This window comes from Coffea eugenioides, chromosome 4 (assembly GCF_003713205.1).
Source record: "Coffea eugenioides isolate CCC68of chromosome 4, Ceug_1.0, whole genome shotgun sequence".
Classification (NCBI taxonomy): domain Eukaryota; kingdom Viridiplantae; phylum Streptophyta; class Magnoliopsida; order Gentianales; family Rubiaceae; genus Coffea; species Coffea eugenioides.
Genome location: NC_040038.1, coordinates 4,825,256 through 4,846,215, shown reverse-complemented (window position 1 = coordinate 4,846,215; position 20,960 = coordinate 4,825,256). Strand labels below are relative to the sequence as shown.

The window sequence follows — 20,960 nt, the reverse complement described above, 5'->3', positions numbered from 1 at the left end:
AGCAGTCGGTCAAATGCCCATATAAAAAATTTGGACAGGTAATTTGGCGGGCTAAAAAATTATTAAATTAACCAGTAGAAGTAGCCGGTGAATTTTACCTTTTGTTCCCGGTGAACGAGCACGTGCAGCATCAGTTTCCTTAGATTCTAGGTCTATGAAGACACGTGAGTACGTTCTGATTTGCTGTGCAGGGGTGCACAAACACCATAGGCGCCCAGCAAAACCACGAGAAACATCGGCAAAGTCGACAGCTGATCCGAATGAGACGCTGATGTTGTCAAGCCCGTATTATTCCGCTCACCGGATGTCAATCACGGGTGGTCCAACCTCATCCGTATAGAAATTAGCCCTTCACAGATTAAAATGGGATTTTATCCAAAAATAAAAACAAAAAAAGAGAGAGTGAGAGATAAAAGTGGGCTGGACTAAGGCTTAATCTCTCTTCTTCTTTTTTTTGTGAAACAAATTTTCAAAAAGGAAATTTATTACTCTTAAAAGATGGATACTCATTTGAATTTCAGAGGGAATCCTTTGTATGTTTCTTCTTGGTTTTGGTTACTTAATTGAGTTAAAACAAGCTGCCTGAAAATACCAAAATTATGTTCTAAAGAAAATCTTGTTGATCAAATAAATGATACTAACTTGATTTCAGTCATTTTTCTAGCCTTTCTTTTCATTTCCCTTGTCTATCTACTTTTTTTTTTTGAGTAGTAATCCTTATTCAGGTTTTATTTTTACTTCTAGGGATAGCATTTTTTTTTTTCAAAGTGGGTAATATATGTTACATGTTTGTACTTCAAGTAAGTAAATCTTTTAAAATTTGTGTGCATTATATAGCTCCTATTGTTCGTTTTATGTTCTTTTCAATTAATATACCTATTACAAGGCAATCTTGAATAGGGAATGTAGTTCAATTTCAGTTTCCTAACTCCAATTTCAGTTCAATTTCTTCAATACAAATTTGGTTTGTATTTTCGGTTTCTAATTTGCAAGAACAAAATCAAAGGTAAAGGCATAGTTGACAACGAAACTCAACCTAATTAATAAAGGGTTTCACCTTTGACCAATAAATCAATAATTTGTGTAATTGAAAAAATAAGTAAAGAATCACTTGGTTTGTTTGGATTGAGCATTATTTCCTCAATTTTATTTGCTTACATCATCATTATAATTTCTAATACACCTTTTTATCTTTCCAATTACCTTTTTATCTCACTTATATCACATCACAAAAAGTGTTACAGTAGAAATATTTCAAATAACTTACATTCCTCTTGATTTTAAAAAAAAAATAAAGGAACAAAATCAAAGGCATGAATTGAATCATTCATAATTATGAGTACCATGTGAAATAATGCATTGGAACGAACCATGACAACCACATTTTTGGTCAACTACAATCACATCAGGTTTATGTCTCGTGCCAATGGCAGCAGCATTAATTGTCAGCTGTTCCCGTCATCCGGACTAAAGTCTTAAGGCATAAATGGTCCCTTCTTTAATTAGTGGAAAGTGGAAACCACTGGGCCAACGGCTCAGAGGCCACAGGTAGGGGGCTTAAGCCCTTCCTTGGATTGTATGTAAGGTTCAAACCTTACCTGTTTTAAAAAAAATTTAAAGGTTGTGTCATAGTTGATCTAGTTGGGTCGTTATATCCACTAGCGCCCTACCACAACCTCTTTAGCCTCCCCCTTCCCCCTAGATTAAAATAAAATAGATTATACAAATGTATCGTTGCTGACAAAAAAAAAAAAAAATTAGTGGAAGTATCTTTTTTTTTCCGTCAAAATTAATGGAAGTATCAGAAATGAAAGAACTCATTCACATTCTGCTTTGTGAGAAATTGAACAAATGAAAAATAAATTAAAGCTTTAATGGCTTAGGAATTTAAAATTGTGCACTAGAAATTCTATCCACAATATAAAACTTCTTGCTTCTTCTTCCCTGACTAATTCAATTAGCATGTATGCAAAGAGAAATACAACAAGAAAAAAAAAATGAAACATGAACGTGGCTAGGCCTATTAATGTGGCAAGTAATTGCTTGTGCTGGATTTTTAAAAATTCATTTCTCAATTATTGGAGAGCTAAAAAAAAATGTATAATACTACTGTTTAATTACCTCTACCTCTAAATATAATAAAACGTTGTAAGCAAACAATGCATTCCCAAACTGGAAACCCCAGTAGCACAGTTCCGAAAGAAGAAAAGCAGCCACATCAATGGACTTGAATCCACATGACATGTTAAAGAAAGAAGCTTCCAACAACTCCCCTCATTCATATTAAAATCCAAAATCATAATCACAAACAAAATCTATCGTTAGTTAATTAATCGATTTTATTTCTTAAAGAAAGTTGAAGAAGAATATAGCATTTGTTTGTGCATTAATAGGTGCCACTTTTTCAAATTGACATTAAGAAGATCTGATTAGTCGGACTACAATTAATTAAAATACTAGCATGGTGGACCAAGTCTTGCATTCAAGTAATTTAACAAATCAGGTCACAGGTGTCGCCCTGACACCCTAATTGTTGCTACTTGTATTATTACTAGTAGGTTATCGGCTGTGCTAAGCACAGCCTAGGCCCCCTATAATCTGTTGTCATATATTTCTATATAAGACCAATCAAGTATGCAGCTAACAATATGAGACTAAACAAAACAAAAAAATCATTAGCATTGCAAAAGATAAGAGAAGATGACAAAAGATTGAAAAGTAGTTTCACAAATAGCTTAATATCTTCAAGTTCAAATTAGTCTTACAGAGACAGGAGATGACTTGCTAAATACTTAATATAAAGTACAATCATAGGCTGCAATTACAAAAGATCACATATTGAGATCCATTAAGGTGCACAAAAGAACAATTTCTTATTGGATATCAATATTATGTCAAAAGATGCAAGATTAGATATGCAGCTGTAAAGTGCTTTAACATTAGCAAAATCAGCAATTCAAAAGGCTTCAAGGAAGTTCAGAGTTCATTATCACGCTGCCTCTTCAAGGGACTTCCAGGTGCATTGGTAGACAGCGAGGTAGGTGTATTAGCTTCAGCAGAATTCAAACCAAATCCGGGAGGCACAGTTCCAAAAACCAAGGCCCTCTTTGCTGTGGTCACTGTAGGCAGCACTTCGTTTGCAGCAGCAGACGATTCAGCGATGGTATCAAGCACTTTTTTGGTTGATGGACTGAAAAATTCATTTTTCGTGGTAGGCTGCAGGACAGTTGCATGAATGTCTGGAATTTTTTCATTCGTTTCTGCAGTTGTGATGGCCATTGGAATGTGAACTGATTCCTCAGTAGTGTATGCCTTGACAATATTATATTTGCCTTCCTTCTGGCCTTGATAATCTGACTCATAGTAGCGAATGAAACAAACAATCGCATGCTTTCTGATTGCAGATGATAGTTCAGCAGAAAAGTTAAGCTCCTGGATTTTTTTGTTTTAAAGTATAAATAATTAGTAATGATATTCAAATTCTGAGTAACTTCATGTTGTGTAAATAGAAGTGGATCCCAAGCATAAGTTATGGAAGGAAACAAAACATATTATACCCAAGACATTATGGAATTACTGTGAAAGATGGCAAAAGCAAATAATCTTTTGTTTCCTACAATCATGACACTTTTACATGGTGAGAGCAGCATTCATACCCAAGAAAAGGAGCATAAGAATCAGATTATTCGATAGTTATTACCATTGGACCTCAATGAACTAAATAAAACTCTCACTTTTTTTTCTATTCGGGTAAAGGCCTAAAAAGGCCGAAATCTTTTGCGTTCATTTGGCCCATTAATATAGACCAACAAAAGCACATTTTGAAGGAGAGATGTTCCAGTTGTTGTATCAACGGAAAGTGACTTGGTGAAAAGAAGGCAGAACTATTTGACTCATTATGGACATGCAGTTCCAATTCAATTGAGATTGGATCTGTAATGCGAAGAATGGCCAATTATCTAATTGTCCAATCGTGCACAAACTCTAATAGTATTAAATATACAGTTGCAATTGTGCAAAAAAATTCTATTTACTTATTTACCTAAAACTTATCAAATCTGGCAAAGAAGGGGCTGGAAGAGGTAATTTGATATCTCATTTATAGGATAGCTCAATTGGATTCAAATCTCAGAACGTTATCTAGGAAAATGGACACATTGACAGCTATCACTGTTTTTCCCTGAATATCACCACTCATTCTTTTGCTTTATGGGTTTCTTACAACTAAATTCCTAATAAATTAGGCTCACACAACAGTAAGAATTTGACAGTTTGTGGCTTCAGTAACTAATAGAAAAGGGTACAAGCATGAGAGTTCAAATTAGCAGGCAAACGAACTGGCTGAGCATCACACACAAAAAGAACCAAAAAATGGAAAACAAAGATGAAACTGGCCATTCGAGCAGAAATATAGCCCACATGGTATAGGAAAAGTCAGCAGAAATATAGGAAATTATAATTGGCAGCAGATATATAGGCACATGAAGCTCATCGCACATGAAGCACATTAAGCAAGATGCATTAAGTTGGTAGTTGTATTATCATGCAAGAGCTAAACTTGTAGCAGTTTTTTTTTTGCCAAGATTGTTAGCTCACCTCAGTATGAGCTTCCCAGAGTTGAAGTGCTGTAAATGGGATAAGCTTTTCAGCATCAGGGCCAAAGATAACAGTATTTATGGAGCCCGTACCATCATCAACAGCAATTCCAACTCGGGTCCTATTACACATTGGAAACAAAATATTATATTCTAATTCATTAAAAGAGAGGGAAACTTAATTCGGTAATTACCTTGCTACAACTTTGCTCTCTTCTTTGCAAGATGGGCATCTCATAACCCATCCTACGTCAACATTGATAGCCTTTTGGCAGTTCTCACATGCTTCAAACCAGAATTTTTGTTGTCCAGGGGACAAACTGATTTTTCCTGTTATCCAAGCTGTTTTCACCTAATAGATGTTTTTGTGAACAGAAAGAAGAGTATCTGAGTTTTGCATTAATTTGGATGGCTAAAAGATATAGATCAGGTTATAAATCAAAAAGGAAGTTACATCTTTGAGTGTGTTAAATGCATTGGCTACACTGATTATGTCGTCAGCACTTGGAGGTGGCAGCAGCTTAGATGAATCTTTGTATGCCATTTGTTGTATCAATTCTGCAATTTCTTCTTTATTTGCATTATACCTATCCAAGAAATTAATGCAACAGAGACTATAATTTATCAAAAGGATCTAGAAAAGTTTAACTAAAATGATCAAAGAATATGCGTACCATTCTTTGAGTGCATTTGCTTCAGAAGAGGGAGGATTAATCAGAAGGCCACTCCCAGGCTTGGTTGTCAGAGATAAGTCTGATAATAAAAGCAATAGTTATCATTAAGTAATAGGGCAATTTAAAAGACAGTGATAGGCTGAGTTATTCTAACTGGATGACTATCATTGAAGTATAAGCTGTTAAAAGTATATTAACTTCACTTACAATTAAAAGTTGTGATTTTCAGCTTCATGCCAATGATAACGTTGGCATTCCCAATACTGTTTGCAAGCTGTGTTCCCTGATTTTGTTCGAACTCATTCCAAAGAGTAAGAAGCATTGGCTTTTTCCTTTACAAAGAAGAGGAAAAATGGGGAAAAATGTGAATGGAACAGTTTTATGCATTGAATAGGAATATTAAAAGTAAGGTCTATATAACTTACTCTTCATTCACAACAATGAAGTCTCTTGTTGTACACCCGTTATTCTGTTCCTTTGTCGCAAATGCAGTGACAACAACAGCTTGTAAATCTTAGTACAAACCAAAAGAGAAGAGGTTAGCTGTGTTTCAATAGCTAAAGGAAATATGAAAGTGAATTTATATTTCAAACAGTAAAGCATAGATATAACTTACTCTGAACGTTCTCCGTGTCTGCAAATCTAAAAAGGTCTTCAAATTTGGTGAATTCAAAAGTGCATGGTAGCATTGGTGGATTTGGCTCAACATACTCTTCAACTAATGTCTTGTTATGAAGCACCCATGAGAACTGATAGTCACTAACTTTATACTTTGCATCCTGTTTTTTGACAGTCCCACCAGTGATATAGTATCGCTTGAATGGTTGCAGCAGATTAGCAAAATAACGAATGTCGTTTCCATAAATGACAGCTGAAACCATAGTCCCCTGTTCACAGAAAGAACCAAGATGAGCAATACTAACCAAAAGGCTGAAGTACAACACTCAAGGCGAGAAACATACAACAGCAAGTATGCAGAGGTTTTTTTTTTTTTTTGAAGGAGGGAGAGGGGGAAGAAAACATATAACAGCAATGTTTGAGTTGCAAGAAGCAAATCACTAAGAATAACCAGAGACATATATGAAGGAAAATGGTAGAAAAACCAGAACAGGATTTGACAATAGATTGCTATCAATTAATGTTATCAAGAGACTGCTATCGTTTGCCTCAATTTTCCTTAAAGGGAAAAAAAGTATTTCAGATCCAGGGATATGTAACAGGAGAAAACGCGGGACTCTTCGAAAGCATTGAAGTAGCAAAAATCTAAAACGCTTTCTGTATAGATACTTTAGCAGCTATTGGTCACGTTAGTAGCAACTACATCTTTTTTCAACCTTGTGGTGTTTAGTTCACCCAATTTATTAAGAGGATTACGAGACCAATTGTCCTCTACTTGTACAATGTGTTTAATAAAGTAAACTGAATCTAAGATTTTCGGGTTCAAAGAAAGTACCATATGTATTAGCAATTGACAAGCAAAAAAGGGCAACAAAACTAACATGCAAAAACTTGGATATACAGAGCCTATGTCTATAATCTATGCTCTAATGCTCCCATTCATTTTTTCCCTTTTTTTTGTGGCCCAAATGCATTGCAGGTGCTGTTGCCTATATCTATAAGTTGAACTAACGAAGTAATCAGGGTACTCTTTGAACTTTTCCTTATTTGTGAGTTGCTTTCCCTCCTATATATTTTCAATATTGGCAAATACTGTCTGCTGTGCTTTGGTACGGGAGTTTGTCCTTCCTAATGAAACCTAACCACAATATAAATAGTCTAATGACCTGCAAAACTCGAGAGATAGATTAAATTACTGCATTTAGAACATTTAAGTATTTTGGCAGCAGTGATACTTTGACCAAATTGGCTTCGTAATTTAAGTTTGATTCTTGTCTGTATAGGAGAAGATGGAGAGTTTGAAGGGATTGGGTGAATATCTCTTTCCTTCTTAATGTTTTATGACAGAAATGAGATGATGCACCTAACTGATTTAGATCAGAATCAGCATTTTGTAGTCGCAATACCTACCTTTTTTTTCCCTTTTGTTTTACATCCTTTGTTGGATTTTTAAAAACGTGTTCACAGTAGTAGTGAACACGTTGCAAAAGCCAGTAGATTGGACCAAAGTTCCTCGACCTATGAAATTAGGGAAACTGAAAAATGAAATGAGTAGATTGGACTAAAATTCCTCTACCTATGGAATTAGAGAAACTGAAAAAAAGAGATGCAATGATTGTTGAACCAAATCCTTTCCTATCATCACCATCTATTTGATTAGAGAAAAGTGATAAATGAGAATAAAATAAATTCACCTATTGCTGATCTTCATCTGCCGTGAAAATCCAACAAAAAAATCAACACTATAGTCCAACCAAAAAGAAGAAAAAACAAATGTTCAAAGCAAAAAGGAAATAACAAAAAATTGTACTTCCATATGAAATTGTACATACCGAATCAAGAGGGAAAAAAAAGGCAAAACCAGAATGAGCGAAGGTTAGAGCGAGAGTGTGATTACAGAAAGAGACGTGCAAATATAGATAAAAGGTAAGGGATAAAATTTTCCTGGAAATCAGGACAGATTAGGTGCGATTAAAAAGGGAAGATGAGATGGAAGTACTCCTATCAAAGATCAAAGTCTTCAAAAACATCCAGCCAAAGAAGCAAAACGCGGAAAAACAGGGATAAGATGGCTGGTATGCTGACTTGGTATAGGCTGCACGGCTACACATTCAATTCTATCAAAAAAAAAAAGTAGCCAGAATGGAAATGAGATGGTTTTGGGGTATTAGAGCTGTGTTTTCCTTTTTTGCTATAAATCATTTCCGTAAGTCTTCTGTACTTTGTTTTAGTCATTGAATGCACATTGAGGCACTCAAATGCATCCAAGCTGTAACATTTTCAAATCACTATATATGATCTCCCATACAGAAAGTTATACTGATTAGACATATATCATTGGTTAATTATAAACCTTGTAATATTATAGGGTAGAATCATGTAAGTTAAATCAGAATTTCACTATAGTCACTTTGCAAGCATTGGTATTTTAAGTTCCAACGGAACAATATTACCCAAGAAACATAAAAAGAAAGCAATATTAAAAAGTAATCGGCCTGAAATTAAATTGCACAGAGGATAATTAATAATCTGGACATGTTGATGATTTAGGAAATGTTAAATTGCTAAAATTAGTTTCAGCTTATATTACCTCAGAATCTGTTAACACGAGACGCTGAAATCTGATAGGCGGTGATCCGTTACTGGTTAACACATGCGATTTCTCCACAACTTGCACAAGCACTGTCCACCTTCTCATCTTGTCGTGGACTTCATGCACTGATAGACATCTCCTTGCCATTGTTATCTATAATATAAATAAGAAAGACACATAATCAGTTTGTAAGTTAAAAGAGAAGAAATTCTGGAACATTCAAGAAAACTGGAACTGAATCCTAAAACAACATAATTACTTGGCAGCTATGCGAGAAGTTTCAAGAACTTCTCTAAATACAATATTTTTTGTCTGGTCTGTTCTAGGCTTGTCAAAAAATGGAGGTTTAATGAGCACTTTCACTTGAGAAGCAGTTCTTGCTCGCGATAATGCAACATAGAGCTGCCCGTGGGAAAACACTGGTTCCTTCAAATAGATACCAACATAATCAAGCGTTTGTCCTTGAGCTTTGTTTATTGTCATGGCAAAGCATAAGCGAATTGGAAACTGAGTCCTTGTATATGGAATAGGATATTGTTCATTAGTTGGAGGTTGTAAGGGAATTCTATGGATGAAGACATCTTTGCCAGCAAAATCTCCTACAGCTATTTGAGCATGAATGACATGTTTGCTCAAACTTTTACAAATTAATCTTGTTCCATTGCAAAGACCCTCAGTAGGGTCGAGGTTTCTAAGCAATATCACAGGAACACCAGGTTTCAAGATTAGTTTATAGGGTGGAAGGCCACTGGGAGATAAGGAGTTTAAAAAATCTTCATATTGAACTTGGTTGTTTGGATTCAAAGCTCGATCGAAACTCAGATATTCTACTGCTGTACCTGGAAATTTATCAATTAAGATATCATTCACTTCATCCACAAAATGATTCTTTGTGGTGAGGATTGCTCGATTTAATGGCAAGGCAGGATTTTCGGATCTATAATGAATGTGAGGATAAACCACATCTATCAGATCATGTAGTGATGCATTCTGTGAACCGTTGCTAACCAAAATAGAAGAAGGCAGGTGTATGAGACTGTCATCTTCAGCTTGGTTAGTGCCATCACCTACCCTTAATAAGTAATCAGTGAATGAGGGATCAAATCGAGCCCTCATGTTTTGTGTGAGCTCTAATTTTTCAAGAGCTGGCCAGATAGGGGAATTAATCAAAGAAGCAGCAATGGTTTCAGATTGGCTTCCCTTACGAACCACTGGTAAGGTTTGCCTGAAATCACCCCCAAGAACAATTACTTTCCCACCAAAGATCTTATCTGAATTCATAAGATCTCTAAGAAAATCATTTAAAGCTTCAATCGCAGATCTCTTGCACATTGGAGCCTCATCCCAAATAATTAATTTGCATTCCTTAATCATACTTGCCAAACTGCTTTGTTTACTAATTTTGCATGCTCTGCCCTCTGAGGTATCAATTGGTATTTTAAACCGAGAGTGAGCGGTTCTACCTCCAGGCAGTATTGATGCAGCAATACCTGATGTGGCTGTCGCTAATGCTATATAGCCCTTTGATCTAATATCAGCTAACAACGCTCTATAAAGAAAAGATTTTCCAGTTCCACCAGGGCCATCAACAAAAAATGCACCACTCTTATTTTCATAAACTCTTTTAGATATAGCTTCAAATGCATGCCGTTGGTTCTGATTAAGCAAAGAAATCGCATTTAAGTCCTCTTCAAGAACTCTTATGCTTTTTTTAGCCAATACATCTCTTGTTTGGTTGTCTACATCTGAGAATGAGAAATTATTAGGAAGTAAGCCAAATGAAGCTATATTTTTTCCCATTGACTGTAGAAAACCATTTATTTGCTCTAAAACTTTTCGTTTGATTTCTCTAGGAGACAATTCAGTATTTCTCATGAAATCTTCGGACATGACAGATTCAAATTTTGTCCATAGCTGTTTGGGGTCATTAGGACTGGAATAAACTAATAGCGTAGCAAAAAGTCGTCTCATTTCATAAGGCATATGAAAGAGAGACGCTTCTTGTAGACAAAATTCCTGGCTATTATCATCCTCAAGTAGGCCACGCAAGAGAGCAGCCTCACGAAAGGTGGTAACTTGCACTCCATTGTGAGTCATTAAGTCTTCAAAAGACTTTGGAGCACGAACTTTAGACAAAAGAAGTCTAAGGTAATATCTTTCTCCCTCAGATGGATGAGCTGTATTTATTCGGCCTATAGAATCTCCCCTATCTCTAATTTTCCAGCGTTTTTCATCAGCTAACCAGACAAAATGGTCTGGAAATTGAGCGTATGTGCAATTTAGTTCTTGTGCAACTGAATCTGTTCTATTCATATAGAAAAATTCAGTCAACATTGTCTTCCTATTTCTTGGATTTTTGACTATGTTATTTAAATTTTCATGCTTCTTGAAGTGAATTGGCTGAAAATTTGGAAGATGCAATTGAAGGTGAATGATAGCTGGTTTAATTTCTCCCATGGAAAATCGAAATAGTCTCCAAACAGCTTCAGGTGGGGAAACCCACCGAGCTGCCTGATATTGCTGAATTTCATCAATCTGATTGTTTGGATTATCAGAATTGATATGGAAACTGATTCGATCATGTCCTTTGCAGATATACTTGTAAATATATTTGACAGCCTGAATTGTTGAGCAGATCTCAACATTAATGTGGCAATTGAACTTAGCAAGTAAATATGCATTATGAGGAACAACCCATGTATTATCAAGTTTTTGTTTTCTGACTTTAATTTTAACACCATTGTTTCTTCTTCGGTATTTTGGATAGGAATCTAGCGTCTGAATTGTCTGCTCAGAAAACTCTTTTGGATAAGAATTTTTGCAGCAGCCATGCTTAGTCATGCAAACATTTGATGGGTTCAACACACCACAAGGGCCGTGCATCATGTGTTTTTTAACCATTCTATACAGGTGCGGATATTTTGTTTTATCTGGAATTTCTGCACTGACAATTTTATCATATTCATCAGGGATAAACATTTTGTGCTGAGGCTTTAAGATTAAAAGAAAATGAACATGTGGCAGGCCTCTTTTTTGAAATTCTATCACATATGTATAGGCTGCCACTTCTCCAAAAATATTTTTCTTCAAAAGTTCATTCTTTAATTCTTCTAGTTTTGCACGAAAGACCCTTACAACCAAATCTGGTCGATTTTGGGCTTCCTCTGTCGGCAGTAAATGTTCTTTTATTTCCGGCCAATTGGGATTGCAAGTCATGGTCAAGAATATATCCGGCTTGCCAAATTTTTGGACCAAAGTCATTGCATATATGTATTTTCTTCTCATATTTCTAGGTCCTCCAATAAAGCTAGCTGGTAAAAATACTTTTTGACCGACATTGGCTGCCTGGACTTCACCAGTACCTATTGAGTCTACTATACCTTGTAAGAACTCTTTTCTAAATTCTTCTTGCTGGGTTCTCAAATAATCTAATCTTTGTGATTCAAGTTTAACATACATATCAACAACATATTGCTGAAATAGCCTACCAAAGTGCAATAAAAAAGATTCATCATCATTTCTCATTTGTAATTTATAGGCATAGTATTCACGGATGGAAACGAAATCAGGATCGCCGTCTATTCCTGCCATTACTGGTTGAAAGAATTTAGAAAAAAGGTTAATGAGGCTGGCATGCTAAAATTAATAGAATACAGGTGAAAAAGATTTATTCTACTTACAGTCTTATTCCATTTGTATTAACTCTTCAGCAGTAGAAGCATTCATTGGAGAAATAGAAATTTGAGCATCCCTTTTCCTAGTTTTTTTTTTTGTGCACCTTTTTGCCTTGTTTCTTAATTCCTTGATGCCAACCAGATTCACCAAAAGGAAGCAAAAGAGGGTACTGGAGAGGGTCATAACAGCCATAGTAATATTGGATATTGTGTGAATGGCCACCATGGGTGTACACTCGAATATCTCGACGGCTTGTTTCTCCATTTTCTTCTCCTTCTACCCATAAAGCAGCAACTTGGGACACTGTAGGCTTATTGAATACTCTTTGGTCCAAACCGGGGTGTGTTCGTAAAACAATGTGATAAGTATCAAGGTTATGAACCTCTCTCAAGCCGCGAAAGAATCTAGCATAGGGATTTTGCTGCATGAGATTCATGGTTTTTTGGAGAATACTCTCAGTTAATCTTGGGTAGGCATCTAAGCGATTTGCTAATTCATTTTCACTGTCATGAAAATAGAACTGCAAATTTTTTGAGGTCTCTAAATCATTGATGAAATGATAGACCTGACCTTGCACTTTAAAAGTATAAATGCCTTTATTTCTCTTAGCCAAATTTTTATCACATTTTACTCCAAAGGAAGTGAAAGCAAATGTGTTATTAATTGTTCTAATACAGGTCCTAAACAGTTGAGCTTCCTCAGATGATGACGTAAGGAGTTCTTTTAGAACAGTTGGGATTGAATTGCTAGCTAAAATAACATCCCCATTAGAACAACAAAAATTTGCTGTTTCATGAGCAAATTTTTTTGCACTACAATGGGGACAGTTGCGTTGGCGAGGAAGCAGATCAGCAGCAGTAGGAATGTGATTTAAGACCTCCCGACCTATTTTTGGCGTTCTTGCTATAATCGACAAGGAAAAGATATCTAGTTATTCATTTTGTGCAATGCAGGGAAGCAGAAATTAAAAAACTAAAGCTAGTAAGACATTAAAAAGTTTACAAAACCTGCACGCCTTCTCTTAGGCTTTACTTGGTTTGATTGGAGTATGCCTCTATCTATTCCTTCAGTGTTTGCTACCGAAACTGGATAGAATATGGTATAAGTTAAACAAAAGCGCTAAGGGGTGTAGTAGGTTAAAAGTCTATGTTTATGCGAAAGGCTTAGCTAAGGTTAAAATTTTTTCATGGTAAACTAAAGGGCTGGAAAACACTGTTTGTAAAAGGATGATCATTCCAGTAGCCAGGTGAATTGTTCTAAATGTGAAAAATTAACGAAAAATGTATAAAATTAATTTTATAGTTTATAGAATGATAAGTTAGAGTAATTAATTTAATTCTAAGATTGAAGGCATAGGAAGCTGGAATTTATAAAAAAAGGCTTTAAAAGGCAAAACGAGTTTAAAATAAAATCACATAATATTTTTAATGTTACGGACCTATTTTGGTTGACAGTGAAGAGAAGGCATATACTTTTTCAAAAGTTTAAAATGGTTAACTTGGAAAATATGCCGAAATTAGTGAAAATAATGATATGAGCTGGTTTGACTTTAATAGCATATTAATGGAGGGGATTAAGGCAAGCACCTGTAGATTCATATTGAATTGATTCTGATTGCACAGTATCCACTGCAGGGATGACAACAACTGAAGGAAGAGGAAGTTGAGGTTTGGTAGGTGAACTTTTAGATGTCTTTTTTTCTTGGCACCTTTTATGTTTTAGTATCTCAGATCTTTGCCTTCTATTATTTGCTGCAACAGGATTTTTTGTTGCCAAGAGTTCAGATGGCGCATTGACAATTGAATGCACCATATTTGAACTTGCAAACAGCAAAGTAGCTGGGTTCACAGGATGAGGCATACCAGACTCAATAGGGTAAGTCACAAACCTAGAGCAGCTAGCATTTTCAGCTTCTATTTGCTCTGTTTCATGCATACAATGCATCTGAGATATATCAGGTTCTAATGTAAGATGATCCTCTTTGTTATAGGCTATACTGGAAGGCTCAAGTGCTGCAAATCTAAATGACATATTCATGGATGTTTCTGTGTCATTTGAATTGGCAGGCAGGATAGAATGGACGTTCGGGCGTCTAAGAAGAAATGGCTGATGTGATTCCAGAGATATGGAGTGAAGCAAGCCATCTCTCTGGGATTTTTTGCTTCTATATCCCATATTTTTTTGGCTTCCATTATTTCTTATAGCAAGAAATTGATTTTGTAGAAATGGAAGTGATCTACTCATAGATAGTTGGCTGTTATTTGCCCTTATAGGAAGCAAGTGAGGAACATTAATTACAGTTGAGGGTCCCGAGCCACGAAGTCGCGACAGCCTATCTAACCGTTTTTGCCTCCATCTTTGAATAGCTTGTTTTCTATAACTAATTTTATCCATATTTTTGAGTCACCTCAAATGGAGGAAAACCAGTAGCATTTCAGAAGCCTCGTTTGTGACAAAATATAAGAAAAGAAGGATGCTAGTCCATGAAGGCAGATATGATAAAATAGCTAATGGAACTTCTCTAATGTAATGACTGACTATCAGATATCTCAATCACAATTTAGTCAATCATATAATTGCTCTATATTATACGGTTGTTTGTATACTCTTACGCAAACAATATTAAACAATCAAATAAACAGAAAGCAACTACAGAATAAATGTAAAACCAACTGGACATACGACTAAGCAGAGGTTAAAGGAGTTGAGCATATAGAGCCACCAAAGTCTAATAGCAAAAGCATAAAAAAACATGAACTAAGGAGACAATACAGCTAACAACAGGTTTTTTTGTGTAAAAGTCAGGCTGAAGCATTAGGCATACCTGGTAACAGCAACGATAAATCAGATAGGGAAATGCAAAAAGCTTTGCACCTAGGATGAGGTGTAGATTATCCAGGCAACAAAACACAGGAAAAAAGAAATATCAGGGAAAGAACATAGACAAAAGGGGGCAAAGAAAAACAGTAAATGATAATGCTTGCATTAGTTTGCTATATGAGCTGTTGAGCTATAAAGTTGTAATCAGTTAACGGTAACAAAAGTTTTCAAGTTTACATATCACCCTTCCATGATTCACAAAGAAATTGAAGTTTTCATTCCAAAATTACTTGTACAATCAGTTTAGATACATTAAGATGTTCCAAGTATGGGTTATAAGTTGATGATGTCTGGGAACTGGGATTAGCATCCATTACTGTAATTTATTTAAATTGCTGATAAAATGATTATTGTCCATGTCCCCATATTAAGTGGTAATTCTGGAGAGGGGAAAAAAGATAAGTTACTAAAGAAATATGGAAAATAAGAACAGAAAACAAATAGAGAGCAGCTTCAAAGTTAGAGAAGGTATCAATTAATGAAGTCCAGTTATAAAGATAAGAAAATGTACTTTACTCTCCAAGGCACAGAAACAAGTTTGAAAAGTACATTAAAGTATGTTCATTACACCAAAGGAGATCAAAATCAGAAATGTGTATTGCAGCTTTATGACCTTAAGAAATCCATTTAGTCCACAAAGGCAAGACCGACTCCCATAAGTGGCACTTTCACCTTTGTCAAATACACGAATGATTAAAAGCAGCCAACTCCTCAATGCAAGAACTACATCCTACTGCAATTTGTTTTCTTCCCGATTCAGCTCGAATGGTAGTCAAATTAATGCTATTAGGGGACCCAATGATACATCTAGATAAGATTAACATATATATTTACACATACTTCTGCAATTTCAAGCAAAAAAATAGAGTGTATATACTTGGGATAAAACAGGCACAATAACCTAAGATGTTGAACTGATAGGCATATAAATGAGTGAATGAGCTTTGAGTAAAAAGACTACAATGAATAACAGACGAAGAATGGCCTACATACAATATCCTTTAAAAATAACCATTGAGCTTTTCATTGCCCCAGACAAGTCTAGCCTAAACGAAACAGCAAACAAGGAACACACTAAGTAAGCAATTAGAAACAAGAAGTACAAAGTCTTAAGCTGCTTAACCAATAGGCATTTAGATCACTAAAAAAGGTTGGCCAGCTTAATGTTATCTTAAAAATAGATAAGCACTCCCATTCCTCATTTAGAACAACAACAGGTCACATATAGCAGACATGTGTATTGTAAGAAAAACTAACTTAGAGTCTGTATAGCTTCATTGTGATTAAAGACCAGAGCATCAGTACCAGGAGGTTGGAAATGACTTTGGTGCATAAAATCTGTTATTGATGTCCATCACTACAATCTTTTTTCTAGTGTGTATATAGCAATTTGACTATTTGATAGAATACTCATTATATGCAAACCAATAGGACAGCTCAGTTACCTAGAATAACATCAGCAAATGGGTGAACAGCTTTTAATTCTGAGCAATAATTTGTTATTTAGTCTATTCATTATATGCAAACCAATAGGACACTCATTATATGCCAAAAAAAATCTAAGCTTGAGATAATCAAGCTGTCATAGACATAATGAATGCCTGTTGTCTAATATGACTTGACATTTTCAAGAGCTTTTGCTTACTCTAACTACCTTAAGATTATACATTAGAGTCAAGCTGAAATCTTAGCTAAAATTTTAATGGCAGATTAGTGTTTGCGTTGAAGCTTTGGGTCAAACTGTGAAAATGATTCCAGGAAGAGAAGCTATTGATTTCCCACAGAAAGTTTGAAACACTGCATTTATTTGTGTTGAAATATATAGGAGTCAAATGGAGAATTTTAAAGTTGAAAAACCTAATAAAATCATCAGAAAATGTTAGTGTATGATGGAGCAGTTAACCCTATCGAATATTAGTAGTGAAAATGAAGTCAAGATTCAAAAATGATATCCAGAAAAGCTAAAAATTCAAGAGTCTAATAAGAAGCCGACAACATTGTACCAAACAACATAAGCAAGAAAGACACAAGGCCATTTTATGTTTGACAGTTTACATGGAACGTGGATACGCATATTTTCAACTTGATAATTGAGTAGCAATACTTTTTTATTGTATTTGCACAAAAACAGTTTTATGGAAAAAAATTTTAAAATAGTTAAGAGCCATAAAAATTTAAAAATAGTTTTAGAAAAAGACCACAGTAGATTATATCAACTATCCGCAAAGCACCAAGCAAGTTTTATTGATTCCCAATTTTTTGGCAAAGCTAATTAAAATATATATAATTATATACTACAAAAAAGAATAAAATTGGATGATTACCATGATAATGAACATTTGCAATAAATTCAGAATTTTCTCATTGTATTTATAGAATCGGAATTCATCAGGAAAAATTTGAAAGCTTGCAAGGTTCCATCGAGTGTATTGGAAATAATTAAAATGTGTCTTTTCTATTCTTTAGTTCGTACAAAAATCTAAGCAGAGTAATTGACCCTTGAAGCTCAGTTACTCTTCCAAGTTTGTCCATCCATATGTACTTCTTGTGAATGTTATTAAATTTCAAATATTGTTAATATTGAACTTGTTACAGAAGGCTATGGTAATGACAAGTACAATAGTGCTTTGGATAGAAAAGTTATGATTTCTAGACCACATTAAATAACTTTGGACACAATATTATGCTCAAATAACTGTTCTTAGGCAACAATATGAGATTTACGTCACCCATCAATTTCTCTTGTACACAGGCTTACCCAAACAAGGGGTTCAACCTGATGTCCTTTGTGTTGATTTATAGCATGCATATGCTCTTCACAAGGGAAATAGTGAACTTGGTACTTCAACCTTTAAAGCTGGCCAGCTTGAATTAATTGGAACTTCAATCTTTAAAGCTGGCCAGATTGAATTAACTACGGCACAGTTTAAGGGCAGAATATGATAAAGATAGCATACAATCAACTATTCCACACAACCTATAATTCATCCTTTACAACCCAATATTCACCATTTAAACTGTTACCCAGCAATATTTTTGTAAGCCCATGTCTATAAGAAAGATTTTTAATCAAATATTTCAAATTAACAAAATCACCTGCTCAAATAAGCAATCGTTTGTTTCATAAAGGATGACACAAAACAAATAGCACCAATAAACTTAAAATAAATGAAGCAGAAACTGAAGGAAAACTACTAAAAAGAAGAGGGAAAGGTGAAATTTCACTTATGAAAATACAGGCACTTAAATAAAGAAAAGATGGTGATAGATTGAAGGAAAACAACAAACTGACCTCCAAGCTAAAAGATTCCTCGAAGGAACCGCAGCAAAAAGAACCTATGAATCGAAACATATGTGTATATTAGAATTTATTACTGTGCGAGCTATTCATAAGAGGAAAATTTGGCAAAAAAAAGGGGGAGTTTTTTTCTCACCAGAGAGACTCCAAAGAACAAGGCGTAAAGGCTCGGAGGCTTCTTCTTGCAGTCCACAAGGCAGCGAAGCCAGCACGATGCACTGATAAATACGTCCATCCCATTTTTTTGATTTCGTCAGCCACTGGAAAAGGTACAGGCTAAGTGAATAGGAAACCTATTTCTTATTTCTTATCATAACTGGAATAAGGGAAAAATCACATCCAAGCAGATATTTCTAATCGTAATCATACGGATGATGAAGGTTGAATAGAAAGCATAATTTGGGCGGAAAATTGAATACCAAAGCTGATCAGAATAGAATGGCATACCTAACAAAAAGTTCCCCATTTCACTCCTTTGAAGTACAATTATCACGTGAGGCTCCAACAATTCGGCAACATGAAACGAAATTGATACAGAAACGGGTTAATTGGATATTAGAGAAAGAGGGAAAAACGGGCAGTGTAAGCAAAGCAGTTCACCTGCGCCCAATTCTCCTGCTCTCAAGTACAAAGACCACGTGAATGACCAGCATATCGAGCGCCTGCAGGAGTAGCAGTTGACCTGCTGGCTTAAAGAAGGCAGTCACAAAACCCATCGCCCAAATCATGGAATTGGGTTGTTGAAGAGGGTTGTTGACTGATGGGTTTGGTAGCACAGGCGGCTGGAAGCGGGCTTGCTCAGGATAGGCAATTAGGGAAAGAGACAGAGCAATGGCAAAAGAAGAAAAGGAATAGAAGACTTGAAGAGTGGTGATGACCTGAAGGGTTCGGTCGCACAGCCGGTTGGGATTGGACTGCTCAGAATAGCTGTGCTGAATTTTGCTCAGAATAGGCGCGTGGTAGACAGAGCAGGAAAAGGCTTCAGTGCAATTTGAGGAAAGAACGGTGCAATAGCAAAAGAATGAAAAGAAATAGACAAGAGAAGCTTTAGATAATTTGCAAGAAATACTCAATCTTGCCACTTGTCAGAAAATTAAGAATCCACGTGGCAAGAGGAAAGGAAAGTTGTTTTCTTATATACAAGGTAGATGTTATAGCTATATAATTGGTCAACAAGCACTTCAGTTGTAGGTATACCTAATTTTTTAGTACCAATAAGTGTATCAACTAATTAAATACTGTCAAGTGCTGCTGAATATTATATGTGTGTTTGGATAGGAGATTATTTGGGATTATTTTTTTAAAAAAAGACAGTAGCACTTTTTTTATGTGATATATGTGAAATAAAAATGTGATGAAAAAATGTATTGATAATGCAAACAAGTCAGTGTATGTAAATCAAACACATATTTAAGCCTATATATTAGAGGTTCTATTGGATAGTCAATTAACCACAAAAGATGCGCTATTACATCCAAGAAAAAAGAAAAAAGAGAGACAACGTTGAGACTGCACAATTGTTAACAAGAAAAAGAAAAGCTATATAACTAATAAATTTAAAGAAATGAAGGCTTTGAAGCTTTATTAAAGGCTTAATGTATTTTACTATGAGAAGAATTTAGAGCAAGTTTTCATTGGCTTCAACATTCTGTCCTCACCACTTTGCCTTGCCTCCGTCCCCCAACACAAGCAAAAGGAAATGGTTGCTCTTACTTAAATTCGTCATATAATAATAAAATGATGAGAAGTGTCATCCAACTATCAACCGAAAAAGAAAAAAGAGACAAAAATATGAACGGGGTTTATTAAGAAATCAATCAATCCAATGAAAATAGTTTAGTATAGCTAAATTTTAACGTTTTTCGTGAACACATTTCTTAATAATCTTTTAATTTCATATACATCAAATCATTATAATACAATTTTTTGTACAAAAACTCCAAAAAAAAAATAGTAATTCAAACCATAGAAAAAATGAATGTGCCATGGTGGTTGGGCAATCTAGGATAGCACAAATTAAAGAGCCTATAACTCTAGTTATAAATGATCATTAAACCATGATTATGCGGAAGATTAAACTGCAAATAGGCATAAAAAGTTTGATTAAAGAAAAGAAAAAAGTCCCAGAAAGAAAAATGAAAATTAAAAGAATTATTATTGATAGGGGTACTTTTGTTTTAGGTATAGAAATGAGTGCACCCGAGAAGGGAATAGGGCATGTGGAACGTGGATAAGAAACCATGTGATAGGTTGAATATACATTAAAAACTCATTATTATATATATATATAATATAATAATAAAAAAAAGAGATGGGGAACTCTCCAAGTGACAATCATATTGGTCCCCGCTAATGGACGACTTTGTCCAACAAGGCCTGGCCCGTTTCTTCCGTATCTATCTAATCTAATCCCCCCCAAGGTTTATCGTGACGGCATTTGGTGCGTCAGCTTTTGCTTTTTAAATTTTTTTTATTAATAGTTACCTGTCTTTGTTTAAATATAAAATTAAAAAAAAAGAGAAGAAAATTGTCATAAACCTGTCGTTTCACAAAATGGTTCTGATTTATTTTGGATACTGGAATTTGGAGACTTATCCGAAGCCCTATGTCAGCAGCATTATCTTTCA

At 35.1% G+C, this 20,960-nt stretch overlaps 2 protein-coding genes across 4 annotated transcripts; both read right to left on the bottom strand.

Annotated features, from left to right (window-relative positions):
• Positions 1 to 2,740: 2,740 nt before the first annotated feature.
• LOC113768662 (replication protein A 70 kDa DNA-binding subunit B-like) lies at positions 2,741 to 19,305 on the bottom strand. 3 transcript variants are annotated; one of them, XM_027313107.1, is made up of 13 exons: positions 18,781 to 19,305; positions 18,470 to 18,593; positions 18,328 to 18,371; positions 14,980 to 15,029; positions 8,478 to 8,633; positions 5,886 to 6,156; positions 5,695 to 5,782; positions 5,477 to 5,601; positions 5,270 to 5,348; positions 5,050 to 5,182; positions 4,790 to 4,947; positions 4,597 to 4,717; positions 2,741 to 3,432 (listed from the first exon to the last, which is right to left on the bottom strand). In XM_027313107.1, the coding sequence occupies exons 5-13, from the start codon at positions 8,625 to 8,627 to the stop codon at positions 2,977 to 2,979; spliced, it is 1,581 nt and encodes a 526-aa protein (XP_027168908.1). In that variant the 5' UTR covers positions 8,628 to 8,633; positions 14,980 to 15,029; positions 18,328 to 18,371; positions 18,470 to 18,593; positions 18,781 to 19,305; the 3' UTR covers positions 2,741 to 2,976. The 3 variants fall into 3 exon arrangements, with proteins under 3 accessions (XP_027168908.1, XP_027168909.1, XP_027168911.1); XM_027313110.1 differs by having other exon boundaries at positions 3,279 to 3,394; XM_027313108.1 differs by lacking the exon at positions 14,980 to 15,029.
• Positions 8,736 to 14,330, bottom strand: LOC113767952. The gene is made up of 3 exons (XM_027312158.1): positions 13,742 to 14,330; positions 12,259 to 13,082; positions 8,736 to 12,116 (listed from the first exon to the last, which is right to left on the bottom strand). The coding sequence occupies exons 1-3, from the start codon at positions 14,328 to 14,330 to the stop codon at positions 8,736 to 8,738; spliced, it is 4,794 nt and encodes a 1,597-aa protein (XP_027167959.1).
• Positions 19,306 to 20,960: the final 1,655 nt, after the last annotated feature.